This window comes from Seriola aureovittata, chromosome 17 (genome assembly GCF_021018895.1).
Source record: "Seriola aureovittata isolate HTS-2021-v1 ecotype China chromosome 17, ASM2101889v1, whole genome shotgun sequence".
Taxonomy (NCBI): domain Eukaryota; kingdom Metazoa; phylum Chordata; class Actinopteri; order Carangiformes; family Carangidae; genus Seriola; species Seriola aureovittata.
Genome location: NC_079380.1, coordinates 13,257,796 through 13,279,301, shown reverse-complemented (window position 1 = coordinate 13,279,301; position 21,506 = coordinate 13,257,796). Strand labels below are relative to the sequence as shown.

At 42.0% G+C, this 21,506-nt stretch overlaps 1 protein-coding gene across 1 annotated transcript; it reads left to right on the top strand.

Annotated features, from left to right (window-relative positions):
• Positions 1 to 11,343: 11,343 nt before the first annotated feature.
• On the top strand, positions 11,344 to 15,212 carry sox8a (SRY-box transcription factor 8a). Its single transcript, XM_056402227.1, has 3 exons — positions 11,344 to 12,050; positions 12,427 to 12,662; positions 12,816 to 15,212. Exons 1-3 carry the CDS (start codon positions 11,635 to 11,637, stop codon positions 13,568 to 13,570), a joined length of 1,407 nt encoding a protein of 468 aa, XP_056258202.1. The 5' UTR covers positions 11,344 to 11,634; the 3' UTR covers positions 13,571 to 15,212.
• Positions 15,213 to 21,506: the final 6,294 nt, after the last annotated feature.

The window sequence follows — 21,506 nt, the reverse complement described above, 5'->3', positions numbered from 1 at the left end:
GCCATCAAGGGGCAGAAGAGTCAAGATAATGATGAAATTTGAGGCTGACCGCATAGTTTCCCTACAGCAAATATAAGATGAATCATAAATGTAAGTCACTGAGGAAAACACTGATGGTGGTTTTTGCTTTAGAAAAAGAGAAACATAGTATGACTCAGTGATAGTAGTGATTGTCCGTCACTCTGTCTTTATTAGTGCTAGGGATGTCTGCAAGTATCCCAAGGCAGGAATACTAAGTGTGTGAGACAGTGGGCTCTTTCATGGTACAGCCCTGTAGGGCATACTATATGAAATGACATTCACACATTTTACAGGGAGGGGACAGAAGGACTTATTATCAATGTGGCTGAATTATTACACACATGACGGGGGATGGCTGTATTGAGGTGTGGAGGAGGGAGTGATGTACGTCAAAACTCTCATTATGGATACAGAGAGACTACAGTGACGGAAAGATATTTCAAAAAGCTGAGGAATAGTTCACAAAGCCCACAGCTTTCCATACGATCCAACTCCTTTGCATCCCATTTGCATATTGCTTTTATGATTATCAAAAAGCTTGTTTATGGAACATGACGGCAGAGGGAAAACATATGCAAGACTAATACCAAAAAAAAAAAAAAAATCATCCATATTTTAGTTGGTGTTTCCAGAGAGAATGCACATGCTTGTCTGAAGCTGGAGATGATTAAGGGTGAAGATGGAGACGATAAAGCAAAGTGGGAACATTGTTTTCAACTTCAATGCTACAGTTTGTCTACAGACTCCTTTCTTCTATTTTTTTTTAATTAGAAATATATTAAAAAGCAGATCGGCATGTGTGCATTTTATGTCACCTTGGTCCAGCATCGTGTCCTCTGCAGAGGAGGATGGTGTGACATGCGATCTGCCTCAACAAGAACAAGAACGCTCTCCTGCACGACTTCCTCTCCTTTCTTTCAATCCTTTCCCCTCTCCATCTCCTACCACCTCTTTCTGAGCTGCACAAAGCCGGATGAGGGTCATCTTACCAATGTTCCCGCTGTGATGCAGAAATCCAACATTTTGGCAGCACACTGACCTGTTAACATCTTAACTTCACAGAGCTGACAAGATCTTCCCCTGCTTTCTGCTGTTCTGACTGACCCTGTTATTACTGCTGTTAATGAAACCATAAAATGGGGCCACAGCTTAGGATCATCTGAAGGCCTTAGTGAGGCAGCACTTGTTGTTGCTGTGTTTGTGTGTTGTTGTAATTATTTGTGTTGCTTTTCTAACTTTCTGCCAACATTCTCCCACCATATGAATGATTCCAGTGATGCACACTTGTTTGAGTGGGCAGTATCACCACTGAGGCAGTCGTTTGACATGTGCATATTGCTGTATTGCTGTTTTGTGGGCGTTACTGTGTTTGTATTTTGACATGGTATAATGTTTGTTTGTGTGTGCTCGGGTGGGGTAGGGCTACTAGGTGTGTGTGTGTGTGTGTGTGTGTGTGTGGGTGGGTGGGGGGGTGGGGGAGGGAGGCACAGCTCTGCAGCCTGATATTCTGGGAACGGCAGGGTAGCGTTGTTGACCCACCTGCTCCCTTCTCTCTTCAGCTGGATCTAGTCGGATTTCAGCAGCTGCATCCCCTCACAAAGCACCTCTTTGTAATCTTCCCAAGGCGCACAAATACAACTGCAACCAGGAGAGGAGAGAGGAAGGAGGAGGGAAGATGGACAGTGGAGACAGAAAGAGGAAAAGGGCGGTGACTGTTCTGCTTGGTGTGCACCAGTTTACTGGCAGATCATACTGTATCTTTAAGGAGAGTTACATAAAGTAGCAGGAGTCATGCTTTGATGCCCCCCCCCACCCCCCCCACACACAGGCACGTACACACACACACACAGAAACTGACATGACTGCACATTCACACCTGTGCACATGCATCTATGCAAGAGACTGTATGTTTTGACAGGTAAGTATTATTCATTAAGCAGTTTAAAATGTATATGCAAAGCATCCTTGCAAATGAATGCCCTAAAGAAAAAAAGAAAAGAAAAAAAAAAAAGAAAACAGAGAAACCAACAAGCTGCCTCACAGATAGAAAGTGACAAGAGTTGAGAAGTGTGGCGCATTTGTTTCCCATTAGTGAAATTTCCCCTTGGCACTCTCGCTTGCAATGGAGCTCACGCCTCTGGAATATGCCATGTCACATGCATGTCATTTTACAGTTGTACAGACTACACAGCAAAAGCAAGGCCTTGTCTAATACTAGTTTTGCAGCCACAAACCCAGATCTCTAGAATTTGCATCCACAAAACAAGACCGTGCTCCCCCCACGCTGTCTCCAGCGATCAGTCCCTGTGGCCCGAACCCAGACTCACTGGTGGCAGAGGAAAGGAGACGTCATTAAGAGATTAACTACAGCAGCCCACTTTACTGCCGTCATAAATATATATATACCTGAGTTTGAGGCCATAAATGCACCCATGGAGCAAAAATCAGGCTGTTGGGTGGGGTGGGGTTGGGTGGGGTGGGGTGGGGGGTTGTCATGGGTTCTGATTAAATTTGGTACCAATTTATCCAAAAGCATGTGGAGGCTTATGCAGGCTACTTAAATGATCTATGCCGCATAAATACCAACACATATGCCTGCGCACATATACATATATAAACAATTTTCAAGTTTTTCCGATTAATAGGATTCTGTTGTTTAGCTGTTAGATGGTTTCTAGTCTGGCTTCAGAGAGTCATATCATTGTCAAACACTAGATGATGAATTAATCCCTAAAAACCAAACAGGGGAGTTGATTTTTTTAGAGCACCATAAAGCAGCAAACTTGTTAAATGAGGGACCCTATGGCTCAGTAGATTTACATTCTATGTTAAATGTAGCCAAAGCTGTCCCAGGGGCTGCCATTAGTAGACACAAGAGGCAGTTGGAGGTAAGTGGGGGAAGGTGTGTGTGTGTGTGTGTGTGTTTGTGTGTGTGTGTATGTGTGGGGGGGTTCTAATGTTCCCTTAATTCAGCTAAAATAAGATGAAGAGTTGAATTGAAAATGTTTTGGTGAAAATGAAAATATATTGTTCCTTAAACTATGAAAGAAATAGCGATCTTTGAAGGTTAAGGTGACTGAAGCAAAATAAGACACACACACACACACACACACACACACACACACACACACACACACACACACACACAAACACAGTACATAAACACAGAAAGGTAACCCAAGGTGATTGTGGTGAGTGGAATCAAATGTTTTCGGCCGATATGTAATTTCACCGACGCACTGATAGGCCGCAGAGCCGAACAGAGTCACTAGTCAGTGGAGGTTCAACACTCTGAACTTCACAAAAGGAAATCCTGTCAGCCAAACTGACCTCAGTGTGTTTTTGCAACACCCGATTTTCTGCTAAAGTGTCAGTTAATGAGCAGAAAAGAACAATTTCCCTGAACATCACATTAGCTATACAACCGCTCAGAATTAGATTGACTACACTGCAGAAGGTGAAGGAGAGTGCTACATTTCCCAAACAAGCAACTTCTAGGAAAAGTTAAATTCCACTGTGAATGAAAATGTCAGACTTTGTGGTCCACTGAAAAGACTCTTTATATCCTCCGTGCTACACAAGTACTTCCGTGTACTCTTTTGTCCCCAGCTAGGGCCCTGCACCTCTTTAAAGGGAACAGGAAGTGACCTCGGTGACCTTGGACTCCCACACCATGTGACCTGTAGCCGCACACCACCAAATGGCCATTGCCAAAACTCCTCACAACAACCCAGTAAACTCAACACAAATACAGAGCTTTAATTTCAATGTTCATTCATGTTCGAGGGCCATAAACATTGAGTCTTTGATTTGCCTTTGTATAAAATGCCCGAAAGCTACAACACGAGACGATCTTTTCTCTTTGCTGCTTTGCATGTCTGCAACAGTCAGGCAAACAGTTGGAAATAGTGAAGTAGCAACCAGGAAACACCCTGTACCTACAACCGGTGGAAACGGTTAGCAAGTGCTTCCTTCTTTCCTTACCTGAGTCACGTGACAACTACGTGACAGTTGCTAGTAATAACAGAGCGGCCATTGGGAGAACCTGGAGTTTTCCTGATCGATGGGCCGCTAACACAAACTGGGCCGGTGGCTCAATGTGGAAAAAAAAAAAAAAAAAGACAAAAAGAGAGAGTGAAAAAGAGGGAGAGAGATAGATGTGGCAGCATGTGTTGTGGTGATCGGCCCAGTGGAGCAGGCTGCACGGCTCACTCTGGTTCTATCTGGCCCTCACGTCTGTCTCCCTCTACAGCAAACTACTTACTGTTCGGTCGCCCACACGCTCACCGTCAATGAGTTGGTATCTTTATCATCATTTCAAAACAGAGGCTGCCTCAGTGCTGCTGACTTGTTTTAAAGTTAAAAAAAACAAAAACAAAACAAAGGTCTGGCAGAAAAGCTCAGAGAAAGAAATTTAAAATCCAGAGATATCCGAATAATTTCAAATAATTGTGTATCCAACACTAGTGACTCTGTAGACAAGCAGGAGAGTTGGTCCAAGACCAAAGCAATGGAGAGTCAGAGACATAATTGTGCTTTCTAAATGTACTATGGAATGACTCAGAGCTGCATTTGGCAGTTTTAATGACAGGTAGTGTTGAGCAATTCACTTCCCAAATGTCATCAATTACTCACACATTAGTAATTATGTTCCTTTACTGATCACTCAAGAATGGGATGAGTAACTGTTATGCAAATACTGAAATTAAACTTGTAATCCCTGACACTACTCACCACTGAAAAAAGTAATGACATTATGGTAACACATTTAACACTATTAGAATTATCTGAAGGAAAAATCTCAAACAGTAGGAGTTCAAATCTTTTACCTCCTCTTCCTCCTCAACATCATCATCAACATCACCATCATCATCTGGGCCCTGAACCACTAAGGCAACTAAAGAAAAAAAAATTTGTTTAATAATATTAATACAAGACAGAGGCGTGCTGCCCGGGTCACTTGAGAAAGTGCAATGCAAAGCTATATGATATGGTGATGACATGTCCGGCACCCTGATTCACTTGAGCCTTTCTGACAACAGATCTGCAGCTCTGTACTGTAGCTGACTGTGCATGGTGCTAATCTCTAGATAATGTTCCAATGCTGTTTTTTTTCCTGGTCAGTAATGCAGACGCTGATGGGTGTTTATAGCGGTACAATGATCCACATTGACCACAGATGCTTGCATATACAGATGCGGTATATTTCAACATTCACCCTCCTCCTTCCCACCCATAAACTAAAGTATTTAATAGTTAATCTTTAACAAAGATGCTGTAAATTTGCATACGCTATTTTTGCAATATATACAGAAGTTATGCAATGTTTTTTTTTTTTTTTTTATTTATTTATTTTTTTTACAACCATCCTGTCGGGGGAATAACCTATGATCAAATGCTAAATCACTAACCATTTTCCAGATATGCAGTACATTAACCCACATCAACCCATGGAAATAATTTCAGAGCAGTAACGTCATATAAAATATTACAACATGCGTTCTGATCATCACAACACACTCAGCCTCTCCGTGCGGTTAGCAGCAGGTGTGCCGATGGGTTTTTCAGTGTAGTGTTTCTGTTAGAGGTTACAGACAGGCTGGAGACAGACAGACTAAGTGCTGCTCATAAACATTGAAAGTCTTGGCTGGTAAACTGAAAGTCTAATTGGAGAATTTGATCCACTTCACCAATAATCATTTTAATAGCTTATAAATGATCCTGTAATATATGAATTGTACACAGGAGATTTAGGTTTCATATTGTGCTGGTATGTGTGCACCGTACTTGCTACACACTGTGAGCACTTATATGTGTAAACATATATGAACTTTCACAGTGCTTTTACACATTGAAAAAAAAAAAAAAAAAAAAAGAAGAAGGGACCTGAAACAGTGCAAATTGCGTTTTATTCTTGTTTTAATTATCTGTCAATAAAAACAATGCACCACAGTTATCTTAGCTCTGTGAGGCCAAGTCAGTACAACAACACAGCTAAAGAGGACCTCGAAATAGTCCTGCTTTTGTGGAGCAGCCTCCCATTTCCCGTAAAGTCAAGGGGTGGGCTCTCTGTTCTCTCGCCGCCCCTAAGCCCTGTCCTAAATGTCTACATGTCCCACACCATCTAATTCACAGGCAAATTAGGGAGATGATTTATGAGAATCAAGGATCAAAAAAGTAAGACAATGTGGAAGACTGAGCACACCGCAAGTTTGATTCAGAACATATGCTATGAAGATGAGAGGGAAGACAGACTGAAAGAAAGGGTTGTAGATCAGAAAGTGTAAAAAAAAAGAAAAAAAAAAAAGAACCCACATACACCCACACTCCTCTTGGGACAGCTCTGTGAGAAGATACACCATGGGAAGTGTCGTCCCTGCTGAACATCTTAGCATTAATGCTGTCATGTCAGAAGAAAGTAACCAGGATTGGACATTTCCACTGCACATGGATGATTAAATGGAAATTAGTTTTTCTGCTTTCCAACGATCAACCCTGAGCTTCGCCTTTAGGGCATCTTTCAAACAGAAACTTTGTCTCAGCAGCTAAAACCATTATGCACCACACCAACATACACACAAAGTGTTCTCGTGAGCAGATTCATGGAAGCCACTTCACAACCAAGATACCTACTGACAGCGTGAGGATCAGACATTTAAAGAAAAGACAGCAAATGAAGACCTGACTTGCCTGCTACTACACACACAGCTTCCAACACGTCCCTGTCCATAATGCCTAATTCACACGGACATACAGAACTATCATGAGCATAACCACTGCCTCGCAAAACAGTTATGTGTCAGGGAGAAAACACAGCAAATAATGTGGGAACACTTGAGTTCTTTTTATACTCCTGGCATTAAAAATGAGCGTGGCTGACGGCCAAACACACCCTGAGACGTTTTGGGCTAATTGTTTCCTTCAGTTTCAAACACTCCCCCTTCAATCTATTCAAAACTCTCTTTCCTCCCCTCCTCACCGTGCAACCCCTCCCCTCCATCTCTCTGCGTCTTCTAATAGGTTTAAATATAACCTGCAATTGGTCCAGTAAACCCCTCATTATGGTGTTTTAATAGAATGAATTTAGGATAGCGCGGGGTCGGGGGTCAATGGGAGGTTCTAACATGCAGCAGCTGTCATGGGGGTTGGACTGTGATTAGAACCAGTAGAGTCAAACATCCCCGGGTCCTCGACCTCACTAAGTAGACAACCTGGAAAATACATTTAGCCACAGACCAAAATGGAAAACATCCACCATCCATGTTCCAGAGGGGGTGTGATGAGTGGAGATGGAACGGAGAGGAGGAGTAGGTACATCCATCACTGAGAGTTCACTTTAATGTGTGTGAACCTGACAGGAAAATCCTCTGCAACTTTTAACCTTGAGATGTTACAACACCAAGTCCCATAACTGTACCAGGACTGTAAAATAAATATTTTGAATCCATGATTTTCATAGTGGGGCTTTTTTTTTTTTTTTTTTTTAAATTCATATTCTAACTGTAACCTGAATCCTTGCCTTCCAGTTGCATTTCCTGCAACTGTAAATTTTGCACTAATTACCTTCTTTCTGAGTGTGTGAAACCAAAGATAGACGTGGTCTGGTTGATGTGGCGCGGGGGTGAAATACGGCTTGTTAGCAGCCCAGGAGCTTGTTCCACATGTGGTTAGGCAGTGGTTGGGATTGTCTGGGTGAGAGGGAGGGCATGCCAGCCTCCACAGTTCACCAAGTTTACACTGACTCAGTGTGCAATCAGTAACATTATTTAGCAGAATGAAGGCCTGCTGTTTGGGTTAGGGCACTGTGGTGACTACAGACAAAGGTTTCCACAGTTGTTCCTCATGTGGAAAATTTTGTATAAATTCTATCAGGATTCTTGTGGTGCAGAATTCATACATCCTGCACCAAAATGTGGATTTAAATATTAAATCTATGGTTTTGCATGTCATATTTTGTTGGATGCATAGCAGACATCTACGCAACTGAAGTGTTTTATGAACTTGATGACCTTTAAGAACTCCTTATCAGGTTCACATCATTCTAACACATATAAAACTCTTATCTATACTGTACAACACTGTGACAATTTATGCCAATTTAACTGCTATTGAATAACTTGGCTAGAGTGAAGAAATGTGCCTAAGTGTATTTAAACACAGAAGCGGAGACCAAAGGGGGCAAGATTCCTGTGGGTGACTGTGTAATTTAATTTTGTATGCACATTAGGAGCCAGAGAATATAATTTACATGTGGGGTAGAAGTGACTAGGGCCCAGGAGAAAAAAGGGGCTAACATGCTCTGCTAAGGCCCTGAAAAAAAAAGAAAAATCTGAAAATCTTTACCCGGTTCTTTCCTTTGAGATACATCTTGCAAAAATAGGAAAATTAAAACCTTCCTTCATTCTCTGGGACACTTAAGGTTCATGCGCGGTTACCTCTCCTCTGCTGCTCCTTCCTTTTCTAATCAAGAGCCCAGAGCCCACAAACTCTGGCCAGAGTTTCTCGCCACAATACAGGGAGGTATGAAGGGGGAAGGATGGGGTCTCTTTTATAAGTCTGTCTCCTTCTTCTCCGTCTCTTCCTCTCTACTCAGAAAACAAGGCTGTCTGACAGTCTTAGTAGGGCGAGACAACAGCTGTCACTCATATTGGATTCGCGCAGTGTCGCTCTACCTGAGATGAGTTCTCCCAAAAAATAGTAAACAAATGAAGCATTATGAACTATAACACACTGCTTTCATTAGTATTGATGTGGTTGTTTGTCTGACTGTCTGTCGGCAGGATACCTCAACCCTGACGAAAGGATTTCCATGAAATTTGGTGGGGGAGAGCAGGATTTGGGCCAGGAACAGTTGATTCATTTTCAATAGTGATTGAGAGCAGGGATTTCCAGCATTACATATGACACAAAGAAAGATTTAATTGCAAATCCAAAGGGGAATATTAACAGGATCAGGAAATCAATTTAATTTATATGCAAGTGACAGGAATTATGTCCTGTGTGTTACAGCAAATTGAAAAAATTAATGAAGATTTGTACTCGCTCTCTAGCTTATTATCAAGACTAACACTGGCCTCATGTCAGGACGAGTAACAGGTGGATGTAGTTATTCCCCTGAAAACCAATGAGATAGACATGTAATACGTCTAAGTAAAAGTCGACGATCTCATTTTCAAAATGTTTAGATTTGTTCAAGTAAATAAAATTCAATACAATAAGTTCACACATGTTTGGGCAGTGACCAAGAGATCTACAATTCCACACATCAGAGACTTAATATGTTGTCAACGCACACAGTGAATACTTTTCCATGTGTGTGGAGCGGGACGAGAACGAAGCCAGACTCATTCATGTTTGACAGCTCTCCGCTGTCCTGTCTGTCTGTTCACACACACACACACACACACACATACACACACACACACACTCTCTCTCTCTCTCTCTCTCACACATATACACACACACACACACACACACACACACACATGCACTGAACTTGACCCAACCGAGCGCTTTGACAGCAGCTGCTAAGCTGCTAGGAAGGAAGACGGGATTGACTATGTGAGCACTTTCAATTCATACTTTCTGATTAATTAAAACTTAACAGCAGCAACTTATTTTGGGTTACATCATAACAAGCGACAGACACAGTCCTTTTTACAATAAAGAAAACATGGTTTGATTCAAATTCAAGCCCACTGTCTTCTTCAGCCTAGTGTTAATCAAAGAAAAAACATGCAAACATCTTACCTTACTGTGCAAACCATTACCTCTTTTGCAGGAAATTCTGTTCTCTATGTGCAACCCACAGTTTCTATTATTTCCACATTACAAACTCTCGTCTTCCCTCAGCCACCTGCAGTGTGTATCGAGCAAAGCAAACTGCCGTCCAGCACAAACATACCTTGTCTTTTCATGGGGAGGCCAGTGATAAAAATCATCCCACAATACATGAACACAAAGACACCATTAACAAAGGCAGTGATTCAATCTACCCTCTTATCTCCTCTGCTCTTTATATCTTCAGTGTCATAAAAAAGCCTAGTGGGGAGAAGTAACTTATGGATTACACACAGCCTGTTTTGACAAATTAACTTCCTCTTCTAAATTTGGAACATTTATAAAAAAAACCCCTGTAATTGGACTCGCACACGGGCCTGTGAAAGTTGGAGTTTTTCTTATCAAAGCAAGCACAACTTTTTTATTTTGTCAGGAGTCGGCTCAGGAGTGAAACTGAGTTTCACAGTCATGATCATTTGTTTAGATTCAAATTCAACTCTTCGTAGAAATTCACAGACACACAGAAGAAAAATTAAAATATAGGCAGCCATGCAGGGCTTTGTATCACACACTGAACTTTCCTTTAAACACTGCTACATGATTGTTGTAAGTAAAAATCATCCTGTCTCTGTGACAATGGCTCTCAATCTGTCAGACCTGACGTGAATAATATATTTGTTATAATTTTCAATCCAGCTTTAGCTTTTAAGTTAGTTCGTTAACACAGAATTTGTCCTTTCAAACCTAACCAAACTGACAAAAGCATATACAGTTTTTGAGACTTAATGCTTGACACTGTCCCTGTCTGTTATCTGAGAGAATAAAAACCTGTAAATCACATTTTGTGTTACTCTCCACATGCCACAACTCTACCTGTGGCTGACGTTTGTTTAGATCAACTTCACTTTAGACCATCACATATTAAACCTCAGTCTTTATCTCAGTGAGAAATAAGCACAAATGTTTTTATGCATTTTATAAAAATAAAATACTTACTACTTTTGACATTTGACATAATCATTATGTCCTGACTATTCTTTCACAGTGACATACCTTTATTATATCATGTCTATCCTATATATTTTTTAATGAAATAAAACCTGTAAATGTAGAGATAAGTAAGCTACAATATACAGAAATTAAAAGGCTATACTGCAATATTACCAAATGCTATTTTTACATTTAGAGACTGGAGATGTTTACATTTGCTGCATTGATAATAGAAGAACAATAAAACACCTACAGTGTATTTTTAAAACATGAGTAATTTCTGAACTCATTATATTTCCTGAAGTATTAGAAATTTGGGGCTTAATGTCTGTTTGTCACATAACGTGTACAACTTTAATAAAAACAGAACTGTGTCACTAATGAAAAAAAAAAAGAAAATCATTATAATAAGAAAGCCCACATTAAAACGTGAACCAATGGAGGGAAAGTGCTGATTTGTTCCAGCCAATCCCAGGCGGAAGGTGGAGTGACGATTTTAAAACTCCAACTCAAGTTGCTGTAACGTGTAGCTCCTCAGCTCACATTGTGGACCACAACTTTCACGACCGCACCTCCCATGACAGCCTTGGAAAACAAGACAACCGAAGACAAACAAACAGGGAAGCAGAAGGAAAACAGCGGACTCTTACTGACTGAAATTGTTAAAGGAATTTACTGTGGCGCACCGTGCGTAAAAAGCGCACTGGGCACTTTGCTGCGCGCTTGAATTCATTAGTAAAGTTTGATTTTTTTTTTTTGTTTGTTTGGTTTTTTTGTTTTGTGTTTTTAGTTGACGATTACAGCTTGTTTTTGGATTTTCACCCCCACGGGGCTGAATAAATAATGTTGAAAATGACAGAGGAGCACGACAAGTGTGCCAGCGACCAGCCCTGCAGTCCATCAGGCACGAACAGCTCCATGTCCCAGGACGAATCCGACTCCGACGCTCCGTCCTCTCCGACGGGATCCGACGGCCAAGGATCCCTGCTCACCGGTTTGGGCAAGAAACTGGACTCCGAGGATGACGACCGGTTCCCAGCTTGCATACGGGACGCCGTTTCTCAGGTGCTCAAGGGATACGACTGGTCCTTGGTGCCCATGCCCGTTAGAGGGAACGGATCCCTGAAGAGTAAACCCCACGTCAAAAGACCTATGAACGCGTTCATGGTGTGGGCGCAAGCGGCCCGCAGAAAGCTGGCGGATCAGTATCCACACCTGCATAACGCCGAGCTGAGCAAGACGCTGGGGAAACTGTGGCGGTAAGGAAACATTTCATTTATTATAAGGAGAATGCAGGGAGAGAAAGAAAAAAAAAAGAAAATGACTGAAATAATCAACATTTAATAAATCACATTTCACTTTCACAACATTGGCAATGACATACAAATATAAAATTCACTAATTTTTAATAAATTTTGGGCTATGAATGTAAATGATTTAGGAGGAGAAACCAAGAAAGGAAAATTGGCATTTTTTTTCCTGACCCCTTGACAATAAATAAAAAGCTCCAAAGTAACTTTTTAACACCTTTTTTTTTTTTTTTTTTTTTTTAACAGTTAACATTTTTATCTTTTTTATTTATGTTTAGTTTGACTGAATAACTTTTGGTATTTTACATATTCCTTTTCACCACAGTTTGCTCTCAGAGAGTGAAAAGAGGCCGTTTGTAGATGAAGCAGAGAGGCTTCGTGTTCAGCACAAGAAAGATCATCCAGACTACAAGTACCAGCCTCGGCGACGGAAGAATGTGAAACCAGGCCAGAGCGACTCAGACTCAGGAGCAGAACTGGCACACCACATGTATAAAGCTGAACCAGGAATGGGAGGACTGGCAGGGATGACTGATGGGCACCACCACCCTGAACATGCAGGTGTGTTCTCACATTCAATACCAGAAGTAATGTATCAAACACAATCTAGTTTGTCAGTTTTATTTTAAAATAGTTTTAGGCCACAGTGAATTGTTTAATATGTTTAATTTAAATGTTTTGTGAACTCTTTTTTTCCTGATATTTTCTCTTCAGGGCAGCCCCACGGTCCCCCTACACCACCCACTACTCCCAAAACAGATCTGCACCACGGGGTGAAGCAAGATCTGAAACATGAAGGCCGTCGTCTTGTTGACAGCAGCAGGCAAAACATCGACTTCAGCAATGTAGACATCTCTGAGCTCAGTACTGATGTCATCAGCAACATGGAGACCTTTGACGTGCACGAGTTTGACCAGTACCTCCCGCTCAACGGCCACGCCTCAGGCTCCTCCACCCTGCCCTCAGACCACAGCCACGGGCAGGCTCCAGCACCCGGCGGCTCTTACCCTTCCTCATACAGCCACGCAGGTGCCAACGGGTCAGCGTGGAGTCGCAAGACCGCCATGTCCTCCACCTCTTCCTCCGCCAGCGAGGTGGGCCAGCACCGGCTCCATATTAAAACGGAGCAACTGAGCCCCAGCCACTACAGCGAGCACTCCCATGGGTCACCCTCGCACTCCGATTACGGCTCCTACAGTAGCCAGGCCTGTGTCACTTCGGCCACGTCAGCTGCCTCGGCCGCAGCCTCTTTCTCCAGCTCCCAGTGTGACTATACGGACCTGCAGAGCTCCAACTATTACAACCCATACTCTGGCTACCCTTCTAGCCTCTACCAGTACCCTTACTTCCACTCATCCAGGCGACCCTACAGCAGCCCGATCCTTAACAGTCTCTCCATGGCTCCTGCCCACAGCCCCACCGCCTCCAGCTGGGACCAGCCCGTCTACACCACGCTGTCTCGACCCTAAGGGGACAAGAAACACTCAGTTCGTACCAGAGACTCATTCAGATTGATGCACTACTAATGAAGGACGCGAGGCGCAGGTGGAGAAGTGTGTGTAGGTGGTAGTAGGCTACCTGTGACCATTTGAACATGAAACAAAAGAAAAAGTGCCTGCTGATTTTATACAAAGTTATATTGTTGCGACGAAAACACACTTAGACTTTTTTCAAAGACAAATTGTGTTGTTGGTGAGCCAAACTCCTCCATGAGGACATGTCACCTACGCCTACATCCTGTACACCCCCCCCCCCCCCAACCCCCCACCCCACCCCCCTCCGTCTTTCCAGTTTAAGGTTGCACGTGTGTGCACACTTGAGGTAAAGCAAAGGCCTGCCTTGTGTAGGAGAGACACGGTTTGGCCCGGGATTGTTGTGAAGCAGATACTTTGGAGAATGTACACGGGACCAATTATGTGAATTTGCAGTAAAATTTACATGAATGGCCAGAGCTATATCACAGCATATTTGGCCATTTGCATTAGTGGATCAGTCTTAACTAAATGGCTCATATGAATCTTATAGTGTCATTTTGACATAAAAGTCTGTATGTATTTATGTTCATGCATTATTGGTTTCTTTTTTTCTTTTGTTCTTACGTAGATAAACACATGTAATGTGGGTTTGGTTATTTACAGTACTGTTTGACTTTCATTGAAAACAAGGTAAATGAAGTGAAGGACAGCAGAAGCTCAGTGCATTTCATATCATTCCGTTTAAGACCAATTTCCTGTCCAATTTCCACACTTTCCTGTCTCCATTCCCAATTGCAAGAAAACAGAGCAGGACCAACAGACTCGCACAGGACAGAACAGGTGTCTGAAAGCTATGCTTGGCAAATTGCGATTAGTCATGATCTAGGGTTAAAGGAAATGGGGTAAAATAACACCACACACTCTGAGTGACATGTCAGCTGGACCTCTTGTATATGTGGATGGACAACACACGGATATGTGTACGTACATGCATCTGTGTGTGTGTGTCAGGGAGATACAGTTCATCTGTATGTGAGAGCCATTTTCTTGGGCAAGAAATACATATCCCATGACATAATACGCACCAATGATACTTAAAACATCTATTTTACTGGAAATTATCTTTGAATTTTACCCGTTATTCAAAGAAGAGTGTTTAGGGTTTAAAGAGTAAATTCAGTGTGTGAGTATATGCCCAAATTGATCTCATCAACCATCACGTGCCAACTCACTGCTTCAGTCTTGCGCAAAATGTTTTTTTTTTGTGCCTTCTAATGCTTATTGTCAGTATTTCAATATGAAATTGAATTTATTAACAAACTTCAGTCAGCACACAATCAGTAATCCACACCCGACACTCCTACAGTTAACCCGCTCCTGATTGTATCCTTAATTTGACGTCATTCCTCACAGCCTCGGTTTGTAATGTTCTGTGAGATGCTGTATGAGAAGCGTACAGAGCCACATGCTCCAGGTTTTGTCCACAGAACTGTATTTTGTATATTATTCTGGTGTATAATTTTGAGAAAGGCTGTGAAAATTATTGTTGTTCTATTAACTACAGTTTCATTCACACATACACAGCTAACCCATTCGCTGGCCATTTTTTTTAAAAATAAAAGATACTTTTTCTTGATATTTGTCTTTGTCTCTCTTATTTGCACCCATATTTAGTTTCCACAGTTTCACATTTGTCCTTAAATATCTTCAGAAATAATTTGTCAAATAAGAAATAAATAGAATTAATTGAAGTGAACAGTTTGGGTTTGCCTCTGCACTGGATACCAGCTGTGCATATTGTCCAACATCTGCAGTGTGAGCTCCAGCTGTGAGTGCAGACCTTCAGGGAATTATTCTCAGCTCTCATCCATCCAAACACTTTTCCAAAGTGACAGCAATTAAACCTTCACAGTAAAATTTAATCGGATGCTGCTCAAATCATGAACGTGCGAGTCTATCGAGTTTTGCAAATTACATCTTCAATTATTTGTTTGCTGTAGAGCTTATATGTTTTTCTTCAGAAAAAAATATACAGGTCTCGAAAAACAAAATTGCGAGATGTCGTTGTAAACAGCTCATCTCCATTTCCGCTGCTTCTCTCAGAACTTTATGACCTTACCGACCCCTTATTTGACAATTCATATGTGGCTACATATCTACCAAAATAGTAAAGTTCAGATTTTTTTGTTGCCACACCACTGAAAAGAGAGGAATGAGGAGAGATCATATCTCCTCTGGTCCAGTGGGTAGAATGCTCAAGTTGGCCCTGGCATGCATGCCAAGCAGCCGTCCCTAACCAGCCCAGGGAGAAGCCAAGTGCCAGGGCCGCGCTGCTGAATTTTAATGATTCATTATGCTGTGGAGGGGCCCCATTGTGTCCCTTTATCCGGAGAGCTAGAAAGGAATTAATTGGACAGAAAATGGAAGGGCAAGGGGAACTGACAAGCCATTAAGAGGGTCCTGAATGGACGATTAGATGCACATGGGGGAGGATTTCCCCCCTCCCTTGCTGTCTCATATCACAACGCTCCACAAACAAAAAACTACAAGAACAACCATCACAATGACCACCAGACCAAACTGTAGAAATCATATCAGTGCACATAATCTGTAGATAATAAAAGAAGATAATACCACAGCAGATGGGGTGTGGGTGGCTCAAGAACGACTTGTTGTTTTTCTTCTCTCAAAGTCTTTTTTTTTTTTTTTCACCAGTGTTTGCCAAATACTTTCAGGAGGAACTCTTGAGAAAGAACAGGAGTGAATAAAAGTGAGGCAAAAAGGCTCTTCAGGGTGCTTGGGTCCTGTTTCCCTGGAACTTGTCCACAGTTTCTGATTGGGCCTCCTGAAAGCCCTACTGTAAATAGCTAAAAAAATGAACTGGAATGGGGGGACTTCACTGTGAGTTACATCAGCACATTATACTGAATGAAGGAATGAAAGAATGAATGAACGAAGGAAGGAAGGAGCATTTCTACAGCGCAGTTGCAACTTTGTCTGAGAAAACTGGTTCACTTATGAGCATATACTCAATTCAGGTGCAACTCTAGTGTCCTGCAAATGGTCACACACTCACATGAACCCCCTCACAACACACTCACATATATGCACAAATTGGAAATGAAAATAAAATATTATTTTCAATAATTCTGATGCACTGAGACTGTGCTACATTCCAGCTGTAACGTTTGCTGTTGATGGAGGGAAGGGCGTTACTGGACGAAGAGAGAGTCGCGGTCTTGGACGAGGAGGACATGGTGGGGGGGGGGGACGATGAACTCAGTGGAACTGGTGTGTCCACCACCTGACCACATCCCATTGTCTGGAGCGGGATAACTCGCCTGGTAATAGTCTCATCCTGTCTAATGAGCCTGGCTGACTCAGGGCATGTTTCAGGGAAAAAGAGAGAGCTGGGAACTGTGAAAACTCTGAGAATGCAAGGCTGATTTGCAAGGGAAATGAAGTGGACATAAAGCACGGTTATTGCCTGTCACTGAATCTCCCCAGCCTGATCCCACTTTGATGCACTGAGTCTTCATCCTGCATGCAGCAGATGTCTCATCATCGATGGCTGTTTTACTGTTAAGATAAATTTACACTTTACCATCAAAAAAAAGGATAAAATATTTCAGTCAAGAAAACAAAATAAATGGAGTTTAACTGTTATTTATATGTATATTTGTATATTTTAACCTTTATGTTGCTTCCGTAACAACTGAAACTTATTCCTTCATTCACAGTCACACAATGCGGTGATACATTAAGTTTCATTTAAGCTACAGCTATTTGACTTTATTTTACTTGTTTTACTGAGTGTATGCAGATAAAATGATGACTTTGAGGTTTGTATCTGAAAGTTCAGCAATGTGCAGAACAAGTCAAATCAAAATTGCAGATTCTTTAAAAAAAAAAAAAAAAGAAGCTGCCTTACTCTCTTGTTTGCTAGAGTATCTCACACAGTTTCCAAAGTACACATTCAACTAAATCTTAGCCGCTCCGCCCGAGTAAATGACTTCCTGAGGCTTATTTTGCCTTGTCTCCTTCTTCTTCTCACTAAATAAAGCAGTCTAATTTTATTATTGGTGTCTCCTGTGTTTGCTGGCATGACCATGCCAAGCAAAACAGGGTGGCAGACAGAACCAACATTGACTTGCCCAGTTCCTCACGGATGGGCCCCGATCAGAGAAGGAGGCAGGGATGCGGACTGCCAACACTCCGGCTTTCAAAACGCCACTAAATTGATGCTGGCTCCAAGAAGGTCACCTACGATTGGCCAGCGATACTTATATCACCCGGTTCCTGTGAGGACCCTGACGCTAACTTCAAGCAGTTTAGCTAAATGGAGATCAAAATGTTTGAGGAGAAAAACAAACTTCTTTCAAAAGTATGTAGAGGTACAAATCCGAACCAGAACGGTTTTAGTTTAACTGTCTATAAAGTTGCAGTTTGTTTATACTTTAAGGATTGAAATATTTCTCGGTAAAATCTGGAGGGATCAGTAAATAAATCTTTGTGAAAACTTTGTCATCATAACATTTAAAATTTGGTGCCTCAATCCGGCATGAAATAAAACAAACAAACAAACAAACAAACAAAAAAAAAAAAAAATCAAGTTTGAAGTAAATCTGTCCCAGTGGAGCAACTGATTATGGCTGTTTACTGACAAGATATTCAGACCTGAGTCTAAAACTATTTGTAAATAATTCTCAGTGTCTGTTTCAACCTGCTCGGAGTGCCAGATGGGGAGGGATTACTACACCAGGGAAAGTCACAGAGTGTCAGGTTACTTTACAACTTTTCTGATTATTGAAACTTTCTGGTACTCATAATGAATTTCACATTTGGTAAAATTCACATTTCAATGCTCATAAAAGTACAAAAATAAAAGTTATATATATATATATATATATGACATTACTTGAAATAATATATTTAATACAATGTAAAACGTTTTTAGTGATAGTATTGAAGACAAATAGCTACCACAGGTGGAGAGTTCCTAATTTTTTTTTTTTTCTCAAAAAGGGAGAAAAGAAATTTGAAAATTGAAAAAAAGAATACAGCAACAATTTGACATCTGGTCATGTTCTGTTCTCTGAACAGTTGTCCACAGTCTTTCACTTTCTTTTTTCATTGGTTCTCTCCTTTTCACTTTTTCTTGGCACATCTCAATTGTGAATGGGGTGGCAGCGTAGCTGCTCATCTTCTTTCCACAGCTTTAAGACTTGTTGATTAGTAACTATGGCTGTGTTTTCATTGTCACAGCTTTCTGCTGTTATTGAACTGTGGCACTGTTCCATCGTCATCTACTTTCTCCATCTTTACTTGAACTTATTTCAACCTTTTTCCCTTCACACTTTCTGAGTCCATACTTATCATCGAGCCACTTTACAATCCAGTGTTTCAGTCAGAATGGAGACTTACACTGATTAACAGCAGTTAACATAATATTTTTTGTCCCCTTTGAAATCTACAATGTAGTAGAAATAGACCTTTTCAAATGTCAAATGGTCTAGTTCAGCATATATTTGAAAATCCATGCTGGTCATTGAAAATAAGAAACCATTAAGAATTTGATGAGAGAATATGAGGGAATCTCCCTTCTGGCCGATGTAATTAAGAATGATGAATTAGCATATTACTGCCCCCCCATAGACACACACTCACATTGTTACACTGCCCCCAGCACCCACACAAGTTGCACTCCTCTGTCACCAGTGAGACAGAGGAGAGAGAGACTGAGCCACCAGCATGTGGGATCCTGTAAGACCCTGGAATGTGGAGTGTGGGAGGAACATTTGCCACAAATTTTTCATGCTACTGATGCAGAGGTAGCAGAGGTAGAGACAAAGAAAGAAAATAAAATTAAAAAAAATCAGATAATGAGACAGGAAATGGTCAGAAGGCTGGAGAGGCTCAGGTAGAAGGAAAAGGAGAAATCAAAATCTCTCTCCCTCATTTCTCTTGTTGTTTGTGGCGCTCCTTGGCAGAGAGCGTGGCAGGGACAGCAGGACCAGAGTTTTAAATGTAGCTCAGTGTTGGCAAAGCCGTGTGTGAGTGCACTCTGTGGGAGCACCAAATCTTGTCGCACAGCGCAAGATGGCGATTCAGACAACACAGTAGAGCCCATCAAAACCCATTTAGCCTCGAGGTGCATATATACCCCATAACCTGTGGTTGGATTTTCTATACTCACTAGCTCAATTCTCACAAGCCTCTATAGCGTAGTGCCATGAGGAATGCATTTTAAAACCATGTCTGCGATGCACACTTTCTCTGGTTTCTGGGCCATACTAAAACGGACAGAACACCGCAACATATTAGGTGACCATTGCAATATTTGTTTAATACGCATATGATCAGCAACACATGTCCATCCTCTCACACTTGATATCTTTTGTGGTATGACAAAGAGCAGGGTAGAGGGGGAGAGGGGAAAAATAGGGAAGAGTTTGTTCTCCCATGTGGTTTTGGCCCGTTCTGAGGGGCTTGGAGCCACGCCAGTCTATCCCTGATCCAGCCTTTGATATGGATGGGGTTCATTATGTAACTGAATCTATTGTCAAAGAATAAAACAATATGGGGCCAGTGGGAGAGGTGTGTTCTGTGTGTGTGTGTTTGTGGACCACAGAGGAACTAAAATGCCTCTCTCACCTTTTCACGGTCCTGACACTGTGAAGTGCTCCTGCTCCCTACTCTGGCTTTAAAATGAGCCACACTGTATCAACGGCAACAATCGGGTTTCTCACTTTGCAGTTGCTGAAATTGTGTTTTTAGAATTTAGCAACAAATCCTTTCATCCATTCTCTTATTTTGTGCACTCACAACTGCAAGAATAAGTTCAAAGCCTGAGCTGAATAATAGCAGAAGTTACCACCTCCCAGAAACTACAAATGGGTAGCATCAAACAGATTCTGTCTGATATATGAACCTTCTTACCTCCTCCCTGCTGCTTCCTCTTACACAACACAAAACTATTAACATTTTAGACTCAACACCAAACCCAAGAACTTGATCAGCTGCATTCAGTCACCAGATAATCATAACAGGACCGCAAACAAATACAAATAGAGGTAAAGCGAACTTGACACTGGCTTTCACCGCCATCCTCTGTCTTGCCCCTCTCCTGCTACAGCTAGACCCCCTCTTCCTGGGACTGTGTCCTCAGCGAGGCTGGGGAGCTGGGACTGAGCAGGGATAGTGAGACGAAGCCATAGCCTTTTAGTGGTCTGCTGAGTTCATTATGGCCGAGCTATGGTGGGAGCAGCAAAACCTCAGCGTGGTTGCAGAGGTCACCCGCTGCACAACGCTCTGGCGCCTACAACCCAGCACTAGGTCTCTGACCGTTGCGTGCTCTCACAGATGAGGAGACACAGCAGGGAACGTATATGCCCTGAACTGTAGCTTTAAGGCGCTGGAGCAGTGTCTGATAACTGTCACTGCTGTGCTGGAGATGAGCATTGATTTGACTGCAGCAGCCAAATGCTGCTCGATGCAAATGCAGCTAGTTTTATTTGGAGCAGGAGAGGCTGAGGATGATTTGAATGAATGAAAATGAGGTCAGTGTGTTTGCTGTTTGAGGGCAAGATATTAGAGGGTCAAAGATGAAGCATAGGCTACATAAACTTTACAGTCATACCAGCTTGTTGCCAGCATGCCACTCCAAACTTGGTGCTTTGTGATGTCTATGACGCAAGACAGAAGGCATGACTCGGTGTAGGTAAACGGTCAGAGGTGGAGTTGGTGTCTGGGGCGGTCACTCTTGACCACTAAACAGTCACTAATACAAGACTGGTGAAAGACTGGAGTCTGTGGTTTCCAACCCTCCTTTCGCTCCTCCCTTATTCCTTAAGGTAATGTTTGCTTTGGTTCTGCTCCATCATTTTCTCCCATGTTGAGAATCAACATGACAACAGTCATTGCCCAGCAA